Source organism: Oryzias melastigma, linkage group LG19 (genome assembly GCF_002922805.2).
Source record: "Oryzias melastigma strain HK-1 linkage group LG19, ASM292280v2, whole genome shotgun sequence".
Lineage (NCBI taxonomy): Eukaryota > Metazoa > Chordata > Actinopteri > Beloniformes > Adrianichthyidae > Oryzias > Oryzias melastigma.
Genome location: NC_050530.1, coordinates 24,608,679 through 24,625,120, shown reverse-complemented (window position 1 = coordinate 24,625,120; position 16,442 = coordinate 24,608,679). Strand labels below are relative to the sequence as shown.

Here is a 16,442-nt window from a genome sequence, read left to right as displayed (position 1 = left end):
AAAAAAAAAAAAAAAAAAAATTGGATTGTAAAATAAAAAAGTATGTACTGATTTGATTAAATTGTATAATCAATTAAATGATGCGCATAAAATCACCCAGATTCACAAAACACTTTCAAATTCCTGAACAAAAGAATAAACAATCACACAACTGAGAAAACACTTTTATTTAATGTAAAACTTTTTTTTAAATAAAAGTATGTATTCATGAAAGCTTGAATTCTGAGCTGCCACATGCAATGCGAGGGCAGAGGCCAGTCAGTATGAGGTGCGCTGGAACGAGTGTGTCATTTGGGTGGTTTGACGAGAGCGGAGTGAGCCGGGTCAAATCGCTCACAGCTGAAAACAAACAACACGCTGAAACAAATTGGTGCTGCTAAGTTCAACAACAGGGGTCAACAGGAAGCACGCCCACTAATCCTGTACTCACACAGAGGAGACGAGAGAGCTCTAGCTCAGCTTCTCAGCAGAGACACATGACTAGACTCCTCCCGCATATTTTCAGATAATACACTGTTTTTGATCAAATAAAGGCTACAGGTGTTTTTTAATTATTTAACCAATACAAAAATGATTACTTAAAAATCCCTCTAATAAAACCATCTAATCCTAAAACAGGCTCCATGGAGAGTGTACCAAAACACGCATTCAGTCCCAAGCCGAGGACGTTCAGACTGCCGTCTTGGACAGATCTGTACAGCAGAAGTTTGAACTAAAGTTCTAAACGTCCTCTAAGGCACGGGTCCGGAAACTATTTTAAATGAGGGCCATATAACTGTTTTCTTCTCTGATGTGGAGCCGGGGTCGGTTTATAGGTTAACAGAAAAAGTGAAACAGTTAGCTTAAACATAAATATTTATGGTTTTCCATAAAGCCACATATAGCCATATTTTAAATAATTCATTTCTGTAATATTTATAGGAAAAAATAATCCTATTCAATTTTGAAAAATAGATACACAGTATTACCTACAATAATGCTAAAGTGAACACTGTATCCCTAATCTGGCCGCTGAAGATGCTAGTGCTAATAGCTGAAGATGCTGAAATTGATAACTAAAAACACTAAAGCTAATAGCTGAAAACACTGAATTTGGCATCTGAAATAGCTAAAGCTAATTGCATAAAATGTTGAAGCTAATAACTAAAATTTTATTTCCCTAAAAAAATTTGCCCTAAAAAAAAAGAAAACATCTAAATTAGCTTAAACAGCTAGCATGTTGCTGAAATATTGGCTAAACTCCAAAATAGCCTAAAAAAACAGAAAAGCCTAAATTTGCCAAGAGAGCAAGCATGTAGCTGAAATATTAGCCAAATGCCAAATCAGCCAAAAAATAAGAACTGGTAAAATTTCTAATTTAGCCAGAACAACCAGCATAAGGCTAAAATATTAGCTAAGCTCCAAATTAGACTAAAAAACTAAAAAATAGAATAGAATAGAATAATTTATCGCAGACTCAAGGTCCAAACAACAAGACTATAAAAAACGAACAGAAGCTCTTACATAAAAGGTACAGTGAGGTACAGTACCGCTCTAAGGTGTTAGTACCATGTGACCATAAAGGAATGAGCACCTCTGTTGGTGGGCTTTAAAATCTTTGGTAACTGACGAAGCACATCTGAAGATTTCCCCTATTGATGACAAATTATCGATAAAACTTTTTTACTCGTGAAGCCGACTACCAGGTCACAGAGGTCACATAGATCACAGAGGAAACAGGAAGCTGCAGCTTCCAGAGCTAACCTCCCACTCACCTGGATGCCACGCAGCTTCCGGCAGCCTCGGTCCAGCCGGCTTAGCAGCTTCAGCTGGGCTCCATCACAGGAGACGCTCTTCGTCAGCACTCCCTTCTCACCAGCCCACTCAGGTGTGGCTCCGCCCACGCCACGTATGGGAACAGCCCTTATTTTACAGCCTGGTCCTTTGGCTCCGACTCCTGCTTCTGATGGAAGTGGATCGGCGGAGCTGAAGTCACGCTGCAGCGAACCTGGAGGACAGAAACAGGACCTGCTGTCACTTCTCACAAACACTAGGTTTTCTGGTGATCTTAGAGTCAGTAAACGCATCACGAGAGGTGTGTGTATTCATGTGTGTGTTTGTGATAACGTGTGTGTAGGTCTGTGTGTCAGGTGTGTGCGCCTACGTGGGTAGATGTGTCAGGTGTCAGGCTGCACAAAAGCTGACAACCTGAGCTGCAGCATTAAAGCTACATGAGGAAGATGAGACTCAAAGCAAAAGGCGGTCAAAGCCTTTGAATTCAGGTCGCACAGAGAGCTCTACAACTACCCGGATTTACACTTATCTCAGGGAGATAAAGACAGCTTTGCAGAGTTGAAACACTGCAGATATTCTGGACTTCTAAAAGTTGAATTTTTACATTCTCTGATGAAGCAGAAAATATTTCTGCTAACAATAATGTTGATATTGCTCTTTGGATGCAACCAGAAAACTCTCCTCAGTATCAACTCTGAGCTGACTTATTTGGTTTAAAGTCCTATTTCCTTACCTTCTTCATTCCTTCATCTCTCCAATAGTTTTAAAATCTGGTCTAATAATAAAGATTTTTGTTAACTCATTCTTTTTTTAAACAGTAATTTACTATCTTTGGAGCTATTTTGTGGCCATAAATATTTGAAACCCAAAGAAAACATTTTGAAAAAAATATTGGTGTTTGGCCAAATAAATAAATAAATAAAATGTCCAAAACGTTTTCCCATTCTAAAATAAACTTCTGTCTTTTAGGTTTTAAACTATACATTTCCATTTCCAAACTTTTTTTCCAGTTTCAAATCTTTTTTTTTTTTTTGCTTTCTTAGGATGTTTTCTACTCCTGTGTTTAACACAATAAGAAGGCGCTTTAAACGGGCTAGAACAGCGTTTTGGACGTGCGGTTTGTGCGTGATACAACTCTTTTTACAGCCGTCTTTGGACAACTTCAGACTGTGATAGTACAGACTAAACAGCCATATTCTGACTGTAATTATCACAGTTAAGAGTCAGTGAATGCACCGGGACTGAAGTTACCACCCTCATTGATTTTGATTGGTCCTTCATGATAGCTCCGCCCCAACGAGCCACAATGGGGCCAAAAAATTTGAAACTGAAATTTTAAGGTGCAAAAAGAAAAACAAAAAAAAGTTGAAACTGGGGAAAAAAAATTGAAGTTGAAATTTTGTATTTTAAACTCTAAAAAACAGAACATTTGAAGCTGAAAATAATTCAGTTTATTTTAGAATAGCAAAAGGTTTTGGACATTTGACATTTTTTCTGGCCAAACATCAATTTTTTTTCAAAATGTTTTATTTGGGTTTCAAATATAAACGGCCCAGATTTTGCTCCTTTACTATCAGTCTGTTTTAAGACCTAAAAAACATTCAGTTGGTCGAAAATAACTTAGATAGTTTATATGTAAATTATTGGAAGAGCTCATGTTCAGTCAGTCAGTTTAAATAAAAAATAGATCATGTCGTTCCAAGTTTGAGGTCTGCCTGATTGTCAGAAGAGAGATTTTGAAGTTATGTTACTGTTGGTGCTGAGCAACCCCCCCCCCCTTTACCTCCCTGTTACTGAGAGCTCTCTGTTTACACTAGCGCTGGGAATCACTGATGATACGATGCGATACACAATACATGGCTCACAATATCGATAATATCACGATACTCCAAATACTGGTAAAAATAATCTGTAATAACACACTTTTTAGACGAACACGTTTTTTTAGGCAAACATATTTCCTGATTTATTGTTTAGCTTGAACACAATCATAATAACAACTTCGTGTCTTATTTTGTGCAACAAAAATTGACACTTGTGCAACATTGCAAAAATCAGTAATACTATGTCTTGACAAACATTGACACCGATTGAATTGAAATTATCTGTAAAATTCAGTGTTAACAATAGTAATCATGAACATTAATGCCACCACTAGTGCAAAACTGTTGTACAACATTAAATAAATTCAAAAACTTTAATAATTTAACTAATTAATTAATTAATTAATTAAATCAAAAATGAAATTATTGGTGCGACGTCACACATTTCATCAAAGGATGACAAATATGAGATTTTACGGTCTCTTCAAATGAAAATGAAACATCAATACTTGGTGAGAACCAATCGAGAATCAATCACAGGGCTAAATATCGCAATATATTGCAATGTCACTATTTTGGCACAGCCCTAGTTTACACTCTCTCCCACTTGCTTACAGTCCCTCACACCAACATGCTAGTATCAGCGTTGCAACAAAAATTCCCTGTCAGTATTGGAGCTATCCTTCTAGATTCCAGCTCAGACGGGGAAAGCAAACTTGAATAGAGAAAAACTCAGGAATGCAAATTTATTCTTAATTTATTTTATATATTTATGTCCTCCATCACCAGCAAAAATATCACAAGAACATGTCAAAACATCAAGAACATTTTTCTTTGAGAGGTCAAAACAAACTCGTGACCACCTTAGTCATGGATCACCTGGGTGTTGTTTTATGTGCTCCAACACTTGGAAACAACTTTCTGATCAACTGAAGAACTATAAAATCCAGCTGTTTTCAGTTGCACATAAATAAAGTATTTAGATTGTCTTCTACATTCAACATTTAATACAAATAAATGTGTCTGTTCCTAATAGATTTCTCAGTAGCTCTCGCACATGAGCTGGTTAATGATGTAACCAAAGCACACAGGAGGACGCCGTGGTCGCCAGCTGCTTCAGGTGATGCATCAGTGCAGCTCGGTGTGAATATTTGATGAGAAGGAAAACCACCTGAGTGACAGATGCACAGAGACAGAAAACTTCTTGACCTATTGGGCCAGTATTGCTGCTTCAGTGGAAACATTTCAGACTAAAAGTCCTTTACAGAAGTAAGATGAGAGCCAATATTGATCCAGACTTTTGCTTTTTCCTAACATAATGCGTCTGATACACCTGAAACCAGGACACCAGGAAATAATCGAAATTATCTCGAATATATTATGCTCAATAAAAAAAACAAAAAATGTGTTTTTAAAGTGACAATTTTTTCTTTTTTAATTATTTTACAACAGACGTTCTGGTAGTGTTTTGATTATGATTATGAAGTTTTTAACCAAAATCCCACAACCTAAATGTCTTAAAAGGTGACCAAACAGGGGAGTTGGAGCCTGACTCCGCCCACAGCCAAAATGTGAAAATCTAGACAGAGGGGTGGGGCTGGGGATCAGGACTGTTATCATTACTGGAGCAGATCATGACCTGAGACTTAAATAGTTTGACCAATCACAAAATTCAACTGTAATACCTGAGTTCAATCTGTAGAGGGCAGCACACAGGCGTTTTTTCTTTTTTGACTATTTTTTCAAGAACAGCACTTTTAAAGCCCGATTTTTAGAGAGGGCAACAGCCAAAAAAAAGTTGATTTAGGGTTTGGTTACGCTTTAAAAAGCCATTTTTAATGTTGATCTGATATCTCCAATATCTCCTCCAAGGGGGCGTGGCTTTTGGGAGCTGAGCATCCCCCCGTCTGATTATGATAGCTCTGTGTCTCATTAGCATAAATCTTCATCGCTGCTACATAAAAACATCCATCAATCTGGGTAATGTCCAGCCGTATGGTTCTGATCCAGATGTCAGCTGGACGAGGAAGTGAAGATCTTCATGGACAGAACTTCCTCCAAAATCCTGATTCTTTCTCCTTCCAGTTCACCAAAGACTCTTTTAGCTAATTCTCCAATGTTTATTGACTGTGATCAATACATTCAATCATTGGTTTCTCAGAGTTCTTGATAAAATAATCAAAGCTAACATCAAAATGCTCTTTCATTGATTTACAATCCTTTCCAACTGCGGTCAAATGAGCCGCCGTTCACATTTCCGTGGTCACATCAAGAAGCTCCGTGGAGTCTGGTGGAGATTTTCCAGCGTTCTCAGTCCTGCTACCGTAAGTATTGGATGAAACTCACACCAAAAATCCAGTGATGCTGATTTGACCACAGAAATGTGAACGGCGGCTCATTTGACTGCAGTCAATGTGAAGATACCATCTTCTCTTCTCCAGAACCTGAACTAGACATTAGGAACAGATGAGGGGTGGTGTGGACCATAAATGTGAGAAGGATGTTAATCAAAACGGCAAAACGGTAGGATTTCCTGACTGCTTGGCGAAAGGACTGTTTTAACCCTTTAACACCTGTGGCGTCACTTAAATATAAAATCTTTAACATATTGTCACTTTTCAATCATTAACACGATATTTCCATTAGATTTTGAAGGAGATTTTGAAGCCGCTTTTCTCCTTCAGAATCTACTGGAATTATCGTGTTAATGATTGAAAAATTACAGTAAATCAAAGAACATAAACACTGGAGATCCAGTGTTAAGGGATTAATCTGGTTTGATATCTAAAAATGTATCACTTTTTTATTTAATTAGAAATTAATTGATCCATTAAAATATAATAGGGGGACTATAAGGACTTTAATTGTTAATCACCCCCGCCCCCACTTGCAAGAAACGTTCTATTCCTGCTGGCAACCTTGTTGTCATTTCCTTTGTCTCTTTGGATTCCACTCTAGGTAACCACGACAACCAAGGTCTTGATTCAGATGTCTTCATGAAAGAAGTCCAAACATGAGCAGTAAATATCAACTAGAGACGGCAGGCAGAGCCAGTAATGTTGGTGATGATGTCTTTTTTTTGGCGTCAGCTGCTCATTTGTCTGCCTCTCTGGGGTCTATAAGTTTGGAATAGGACCTGAAGGAGGGTCCTCATTATCATCTTCAAAAAGGTTTATTTTCTGATCATATAGCTGGAGTACAGCTCCTTCAGGTGGTTAAACACTAAAAGTGGGTTTCTTAGTCTTTCCTTTGGGAACTTCCACTGGACTGGGTCAAGGGGGAGGAGCTGCAAAGGGTCAAAGGCGGGGCAAAAGGCTTTGACCTCAATTTTTGAGTCAACATTATTATCATTATTAACAGAGATTTAGAAATCACCGTAACAAGCAAATGCTTATAGAAGCATAAAATAATTTAAACTGTTTAAGCATAAAATTGTTGAAATTACATATTTTTTTGTAGTCTTCTGCCCCCTTACTGCCTCTCATTAAAATGTTCCAGCTCTCCCTCTGTTTCGGGGAAACATATTTTTTTATTTTCAATTGGAAAAAAAACAAGTGTTGAGTGGACAGAATTGATACACTTCATTTAGATCAGGGATGTCAACCTCAATCGCACAGGGGGCCAAAATCAACAACACACCTTTGGTCGCAGGCCGGACAGGATAAACATTTAAAACACTCTGAAAAAAATGTAAATTTTGAAATCCTTAACTTTGAACTAAATATATAGCAGTACCTGCAATAATGCTAGTCTGAATGCTGTAAACTGAATTTGGCTGCTGAAGATGCTAGTGCTGATAGCTGAAGATGCTGAAATTGATAGATAAAAACACTGAAGTTAATCGCTGAAACACTAAAGCCGAAAGGTAAAAACGCTGAAGCTGATAGTTAAAAACGCTGAAGCTGATAGCCAGCTAAAATATTAGCTAAATACTAAATTAGCATAAAAAACTGAAAAAAGCTTAGATTAGCCAAAACAGTTAGTATGTAAATATTAGCTTAACTCAAAAACAGCCTAAATAACAAAAACAAGGATAAATTAGCATAAACAGCTAGCATGTAGCTGAAATATTAGCTAAATTCGAAAACAGCCTAAAAATCTTGGTAAATGCTGAAATAGTCCAAAAAGCTTTCAATATGCCAATTTTAAAAACTTTAAAACTGTAACTTTTAACATAATTATGAATAATAAAAAAACAGGAATATTTTTCCACAATAAATCAACTTAAACCTTAAATAACTTTCAATATTTTACTCTCCATAAAAATTATATTTTGTCAAAGTTATACAACTTAGAATTGAGCACAAGATAACAACGGGTCATTAGTAACAATAAAATAATCTGGAGGGCCGGATAGAGTTACCCCGAGCTTTGACTTTGACACACGTGATGTAGAAAATGAAAATACTGGAGCCTGTCCTCTCAGTCTGGTGGGATGTGAAACACAATCTGTCAGGTCTGAACAGACTCACACCAATGTGAGTCAACAGCACCACCATGTGGCCTCATCCACACGTTCTCTTCTTGACTCCTTAATTCAGGAAGGAGCACCAAGGCTGACGAATGTAAATACCAAATCTATAAAGCAATATTCCACCAAAGACAGCAGCCTGCGCCTCCGGAGACACATGTGGCTCTTTCACTCCTCCATTGTGAATCATTTATTTAGGAAAAATAAGAAAGTTTCTAAATGTTAAAAAGTAACATCAACTTTTATTTTGAAAGGAACTCACATGAACTGTTTTAAAATGGCTATTTTCTTTGAATGTTTATGTTATTTTCTAGCAAAATGAACAACAGTTCATTTATGTTCATCATAGTAGAAATAATAGCAAAACAACAAATCAGAGTCTTGTGTTTTAAAATGATAAAGGAAGACTTTGTGGCTCCTAGTGGGTTGTAGTCATTGAGAAATCAACTCTCTTTCAGAGCTGAAGGTTGCAGACCCCTGAGATAAGAAGACAGAGAACGAGCTCGTTGAACTAAAAACATGAAGAAGTAGATCATCAAGATTCGTGTGAGGAAGAGGCACAGATGTAATAGAGCTGAGCAACAAGTTAAACATGTTCTGTGGAGAGAAGCAGTAATCGCTTCAGCAGGAAGCTCTTATCATTCTCCAGACGGGAGGTGCTGAAGATCTTAGAGACTCACACAGGAAGTGAAGCTCCACTAAGGAAACAAAGTGGGAAGAGACATGTGGATGAAATCTGCTGAGAGGACTGCAACCTCCACCACCTCACACCACTGGTGCAGAGGATGACCACGAGTGTGTCAACAGTGTGCTAATAATCTTAATAACTTGCTAATATTTTTTGCTAAGTTTCAACTCAAAATGTGTATGCCATTGCTTTAATTTTTTTTTCCGTTAGTTTTAAAAATTTAGTTGTATGTTCAGATTATTGACTGTATATGAGAACTGGAATGAGCAAGTATGACATCATAGAAAATGACTTACTTCTGACTCCAGTAAAATGAAGTCAAAATATGGAAGCTGCCATGTTGGAGCCAGACATTGTCAGTGAGTGGTGATTGGTCCACAATGGTTTCTATGGCAACCAGTCTTGTCTATCAAGAGTCAGCTTGTCGGAAGGCCACACCCCTACCACTTAAAGAGGGCTACGTGAAATATGTCAATCAATATTTTGAGGCATCTGATTGGTCAGTTTATAACTTGGATAACTTACAACAAATAAAAAAAAATATTAGGAAAAAAGAGGATTATCAAGAACATGATAAAAAAGGTATAAGAGCAAGAATAGTTAGAAGGACTGAGTATTTGCTGTTTATTTCTCCATTAAAAAATAGTAATAATCATGGATTGGATTTATCTGCACTTTTCACCCTAAATGCCAATCTTTTGATTAACAGCCTGAGCCACTGAAGTCTAGAATGCATAGAAGTCTATGGGATGTCAGCCTGTTGGAGCCAGCAGGTACTTCCTGTTAGAATCAGATAGGGGGAGGGGCTTCTCAGTTCATATCTCTTATACGGTCAATGATTCAAATAGAGAAGTGTGAACAAGAATAATAAAATAAATAGAAAGCACAATAGAATCCAGATGTAGAAGAGTTGCAGTCATGGTCTGACTGGGCTCCATGATGGATCCTAGCCACCAGGTACTCACCCACACGCCCCAACCCCAGACCTCGTCTCTGGGTATGGCCGCGGTGACGCCAATACAGGCACCGTAATTGGAACATGTTGTAATATTCATTAAAAAGTGTCTGGATTGCTCCTAGTTAGGACCAAATCCCATTGTTGTCAGCTTCCCCTCCCCTCAGGTTACCCCTGTCATCCCTGAAAACACCCATGTTTTTAATCTTGTATTAGTATATCTGCTCAGGCAGCATAACTCCTCCTCCTGTAACCACCCCGTACTCTTTATTTCTCCTCAGTCCTGTCATTTGCTGACTGTATCTCTCTTTTCTATGGCCTTTAGCAGAAGCTCCTCCATAAGCTCCAGTTATTCCAGAACTCATACTCATAGTTCTTCTCACCACATCAACTTCCTTCCTGAAATCTCTCCATTGGCTCCCTGTTGTTTTCATAATTCAGTTTCAAATATTTTCAATGCTTTTTACCACCTCGCCCCTCCATATTTGTTTGACACAAGTTCCACCTCTCAGGTTCTCGTCCTCATTCCATCCTCTATCCTCCTCAGCAGCACGAGGAGCAGAGCTTTCTCCCACTCTGCTCCTCAACTCTTGAACCCATCATCCTAAAGATTGACCCACTCTGTTGTTTTTTTCTAGATGACTTCTAAGCATTATTTTGTTTTTATATTTTGTCTTTTGTTTTTAAATGCACTATTAAACAATTAAATGAAATTGTAAGGCATTTAATTCATCAGTTTTTGTCATAAGACGATGAAAGACATCCTCTACCGGCACAGTTCCAGTGAAGTCCTCCAGGGCTCGCTGCCAGCCGACGCCTCTTCTTGACGTTCACGCTGCTCTGGGAGGAGGAATTTGCTGCTGAAGATTTGGAGCTTTGCTCTGAAACAGCAGCGGGTGTGGAAGACATGATGGGCAGATATGGTGTAGACAGAAATATCTCCTCCTTCCCGACAGAGGAAGAGAGCAAACTGGGGAAAAAAGAACAAATATAACCTTTTTGTTAGATCAGCAACAAATAGAAGCTCAGAAAAGTGATCGTTCATTCAAACCGGTGGATGGAGATGATTGTCATTGAGAAATCTGGTTCTACAGAAGTTTGCTCCAAAAATTCCCCTTTAGAAAAGTTTTCATCTTCACTATCACTTTTTGCTTATCCACTAAAATAAACAAACATTAAAACATAAAAATGAAAATCAGGATGTATTGAAATGATCTGGATTGAACTGGATGACAGCTTGATTTGTTCCTTCTTGCTCTATAGATCTTTTAGACATCTTGAATTTTCACATTAGACATAAACTGAATTCAATTTAATGACATGATGTGACATCAGCCAACTTGACTTTACCTGAAGAGCTTCTCGGTGTCTCCAGGCTCACTGCAGGTGGAGAGGCGCAAGCTGGATGCTGGAGAGGGGGACGACATTGCTGACAGGTAGGAGGAGTGAATGGATATATGGGAGGAGGACAATGTGGGAGAGGAAGTGAGGTTGGAGTCCAGAGTTTTGGGCAGGAGCAAATCGGATGGCATACACAGCCATGTCTCCAGGTCTGAGAATTTGGAATAACTCAGCATCTCCAGAACACTGAGGATACAGAACAGAAAACAACCCATTTGACTCATTTATTCAGAATGATACCCCCGTTATAGGCTGGAACCCTAATCAGAATCAGATTACCTATCATCCCCCACTTTTGGGATGTCATCTTTCTCATCTGCTGGTGGGAAAATGCAGGAAGTCCTGGCGTCTTTGGCCGACAAGAGAACACAGGAGTTGTCACTGTTGACAGACATCTTCAGCCATCTCTGTGGACACAGGAGTGAGATATGTCCATTCTTTACTCCATGACATGTCAAAATGATACAAAAACTATCAAAAAAAGGCAAAATAAGAGTTGGGTAACTATTTTCATTTAGGAACTAGACTAATGGACCATCATCATTTCCTACAATTTGCTTGAAAGCCATCCAAACCTGCTGCTCCATGAAAAGCAACTGACACGCAGTTTCTCACTAGCATGGACATGAATGTCTCCTCTTTTATTAACCTAGTGCCGCGATCTGTAACCTTTAACACTAAAGGAGCTTTTTTTCATACAGACCAGAACCCAAGGAGAACCACAAAGTCCCACTTAATCATTTAAAAAATGCAAAATATTCATCTTTTTTTGCAATTAAACATTTATCTCTGATCAAATCAAATCAAATCAAACTTTATTTATAAAAGCACTTTTAATATTCTCACATTTAAAAACAAAACATACACAGTAAAAGCCCAACCCACCCTTCACACACATACACCCTTCCCATATCACATACACCCATGACCCCACACACAATGAATACTTAAAAAAAAACAAAAAACTTGTAAAATAAACATAAGGCTTGGCTCTGCTGTGAGTAAACAGTATTGAGGATTCTATCATACCAGGACCAGCTCAGTCAAAGGAACATCGCCATGGCGCCCACCCAGAGCGGGACAGCAACGGAGTCCACTCCACAGCTGTGAGGCTGCAGTTCAGAACTCCAGCCGCCCCTGCAAGGGCGAGAACCACGGCAACGACCCCAGACCAAGCAGACAAGCCCTGATATGATAGAACCCACAGGAAACACGGGTTAAAACCAATGTAAAATGCTTAATTGAAATACATAAAATGCATTCAAAACACGTTAAAAAGCTATAAGTGTAGCATTTAAATGTTTCAATAATTGACTTACAACAGTGTCTATATGTACATGTATACCAGTTATAACTCATTTTACTTTTAACAGCAGCGCACACTAGTTCCTTTTAAAACAAACCCACCCTGTGTTTAAAAAGGTCCTCCTGCTGCAACAGCTTTTGTTGAATTAAAAATGTAAAACAGCAATTGTAAACTGCATTTATTCAAAACTTTAACCAGTTTAGTGTAATGAATCAAAATTAAAATAACTTTTAGACTTTTTTTGACTAACTATAAATTAAAAACGCAAATTTCAAGAAAATTTTTACAGAATTTCTGACAGTAAATGAAACGTTTTTTGCTTTGTTGTTTGACATGTTAAAAATCTAAACAGAAATGACAAAACTTAAATGATTAATCTATCAATAGCATTTTTCATTAAAGCTAAAGAGCCACAATAAAGAGAAAAAAGAGCCACATGTGGCCCTGGAGTCACAGGTTACAGACTCCTGACCAAGTGAAGGGACAACAATGAGACTGAAGCTGAAACACCTTAACTAGTGTCCATGTTTCCCATTCATATGTGGGCACTCAGGTTAGCTCGCACAATTAAAAAATAAAAATCAGATGTTTATTGGTGACTCTAATTGTGGGGATGTGAGTGTTTTGTTGTCTCTGTGTGGCCCTGTGATGGACTGGAAAACCATCCAGGATGTGTCCTGCCTTTGCCTAACAGTACATGGGATAGGCTCCAGCAACACACTGACCAAGAACAAGTGAGATGTAATTAGAAAATGGAGGGATGAATAGATTCTGGATACGGAAATAAGTAAAACAACATTAGTGTCCCCTCGCCATATTACAGTTTACTTTTGGTAGTCTCACAGTTTCCTTATTTTCTTTTTTTTAGCACAGTTTTGTATACTTTTTAAAAAGCGGATTGTGCATCCTGATTGGCTGTTGTCTTTGTCAATCTGCCCTGTGCCATGTCTCCTGTACTGAATACATTTAGTTTATGTAGTGGTAATTCTTCAATCGTGATCAGAACTTTGCTTTCGTTCTATAAACCTGGACTTATTAGTCATTTAAGGTTTGAACTTTGAGAGTTTAAACAAGAGAGAAAAGTCTGAAAATGTTCATGCCATGTATGACAAAAGTGTAGAAAGTATGTAAAGAGGAGTTTTACAGCCACTGTGGGTCCAGATTAGAGGTAAACCAACATCTAATGTTCTAACATAACCAGTTATTTCCATGTGCATATTACCTATTAAGGTCAATTATATATTATGTTTTTAATATCAACAATTTGAATATCCAACTGCAGAACACCAGTTTTACGCACCTATAGTCAACCTCATCTAAAGGCAGCACTGTTTTGGTAAATGCTGTGAACTGATGTATTGAGCTTCAAGGCCCAAAGCGCTTTACATTCACACACATTCACACACATTCACACACTGATAGCAGCTCCTCTGTCAACCTCAACCACTGGATCTATATGGGTTTCAGTGCCCAAGGACACTTCAACACATAGACAGACAAGGTGGGAATCGAACCTGTGATCCAACCAGACCGCTCTACCTCTGCACACAGCATCTTTGCCTTTTGTGTTATCTGATAAGGTGGTGACCACAGACATGTACGTCAAATGAAATTTGTAATTTTGGGTGGACTGCTCTAAATAAACTAATTAGGTTTCTAATATTCAAACCTGCTGGATATTCAACCAAATGAAAAGAAGTTTTAATTGAAACTTTTACCTTTTCATAGATTACCAAGATTCTTTCTGTTACCGTGGCAGCAAATTATTAAATGAGTTCTTGATAACAAAATTCTAAAAAAACAACCTTAAAAAAAGATTTTGATATCAAGGTATAAAAATGGGGTTTGATTATGTTTGAAAAAGATGTGTTTTATAATTTAATTGTCTTGAAATCAATTTGATTTTGAATTGTTCTGCTACAGTCGTTTGGTTTTATGTTTCAGATTCTTCAATCTAGTTATCTATATGTTTATTTATTGTATTTTATTTATTTATTTTGACAGAGGTGTGTGAGCGTCTTGATTCAACACAATTGGGTTTCTGTGACACACCATCACATGATTTTATTTTTCTGATTTTTTTTTAATTGCTTGTACTCTTAATTTCTTTGTATTTGTGTACATAAATCAATCAAATCAAATCTTTAGCGAGTCCTTCATATTCATGAAGGGTTAAAATGGTTTTAAAGAGAAGAGTTTGGGGCAACAATAGTTCATATTGGCAGCAATTGTTTGTTTATTCATTAACTTTATATGGCTGCCTTGGTTTGTTTGATTTACACTTGACCATAAGACCTCATCTTTGAAACTCTTAAGACCAACTAATATGTGAGTGAAGCCTCTACATAGTCACAGGGCCCAAGTAAGGCAGAATTGTTTATTGAGGTAATATGACCCAAAATGGGATGTCCACACAAGTCTGAAGATATTAAAGAGTCACTTCAATGAAAATTGTGTTTTTTGTGGCATTTTTTTCCTGATGGAGGACATACATGAAGAAAATTAGGCCTAAAATGGCATTCCTGACTATTTCTTTATGTAAATAGTTGTGAATCAGAAGCAGATGAGAAAATAGAAAAAAATTTGTAGCTGCGACAGATAACCTACAGGAAGCCACAAGCTCCCTGCTCCACTCCATTCTGATGCATCCACTTGTATAAAACTAAAATGAGAACAAAAACACAATTTTAAAATAAAAACTCCAAAATGTTTTTGTTTAAAGTAATATTCAATCAAGATTAAGGCATGTTTTTGTCCAGATCCTGTCTTATTTCTATCTGTTATAAGGTGAATTACCAAAACACGTCACAAATCTGCTGTTGGTCCACCTCGTCTGTTACATTTTAGAACCCTTTGTGGCCCATGAGGAAGAAAGTTTGAACATCCCTGCTGTAAACTGTACGGCTGGAACGCTCCAATAGTGCTCGACATTTTTGTTGCACCTATCATGTTAGGTTGAGAGTGTGGAGAGTGGTAAACAGAGGGATGATGGGAAATGAAGGCAGTCTCACTCTGTGCTAACAGCCTCAAATCAGAGGGGAATTTCTAATGAACTCTTGCCGCTGCAGAAAATATGGCCTAGAAAACGACATGCTTTTTTTTTTTTACTTTGGCCAAAAACGACACAATTACAATTAAAAGCGCACATTTGTTATATCAAGTCAAAAGATGATCTGGATGGGTCTTTAATCCAATATCAAAGCTAGACAATCTCCAAACATTCACATGCAACGATCCTATGACAAAGCAAATATAATATAGATCAGATTAGTGCTGCAAAAACTGGAATAGACTGGATAAATGCAATGACAAAAAGGCCCTTTAGAAGGGAATCAAACATTGCAGTAAGAACAAAAGACCATGTTCTGACAGTTTGTAATGAGCTGAGTGAGACTTGGCTGAGTGAAATATTTTGAGCTGTTTTTCCATATTTTGTTATGTTTATCATTCACCTGAAAAGATCTTTTCAAACCAGATCTTGTTTCTTTAGTCTGTGGAGAAGTGGAATGACCGTTGCCATGGTACCCATTTGTCAGGGTCAGAAGTTACTCAACTTTTAAGTAACCAACATGCAAAAAGAATGACTCAATTTCAGCAGAAAAATGCACATTAATACCACAGACATGAAGTCACAAGGCTGTGTGAAATAACAGCAAGTCAGTCTGAGCTCTCTCAGCAGTTGAGCTGAACTTTACCTTCAAAGTGCTCCTTTTACAGAATCAGCGTTGCTCCTCATCCTCATTTTTCTCTCTCTTTCCTTCCCACTGCCCCGGCACAGAAACATCTGCTCAGCCTCGGCTCCTGCCTGTAAACGTGTCTTTGTCCGGCCCAGAGTAAAACATCCCAAAATACAGTGGGCTTGGCCCGGCAGGCTCACGTTACAATGTGGTTGGGTGCTGGAACAAACGCCCACAGCGGCGCACATGTGGAGGCCTCAGCCTGCCTGACTCACCGAGGGGACAATTACTGTGGGACGGAGGGAAGGAGGGGGCCCACGGCTCTCCGTGCATCCGCTTGTTATTTCA

The 16,442-nt window shown here is 38.0% G+C and overlaps 1 protein-coding gene across 2 annotated transcripts in view; it reads right to left on the bottom strand.

The window, feature by feature from the left end:
- Window positions 1-16,442, bottom strand: part of ankfn1 (ankyrin repeat and fibronectin type III domain containing 1) — a 64,706-nt gene extending 48,264 nt beyond the window's left edge. The window contains exons 1-5 of one of the 2 annotated variants that reach the window (XM_024285518.2): window positions 16,113-16,442; window positions 11,391-11,518; window positions 11,061-11,297; window positions 10,481-10,680; window positions 1,755-1,987 (exon numbers count right to left, since the gene is read on the bottom strand). In XM_024285518.2, the coding sequence (XP_024141286.1) occupies window positions 1,755-1,987; window positions 10,481-10,680; window positions 11,061-11,297; window positions 11,391-11,506 (786 nt within the window). In that variant the 5' untranslated portion in view covers window positions 11,507-11,518; window positions 16,113-16,442. Of the gene's footprint in view, window positions 1-1,754; window positions 1,988-10,480; window positions 10,681-11,060; window positions 11,298-11,390; window positions 11,825-16,112 lie in introns of those variants that run through there. The other variant, XM_036217112.1, reaches the window with a different exon arrangement.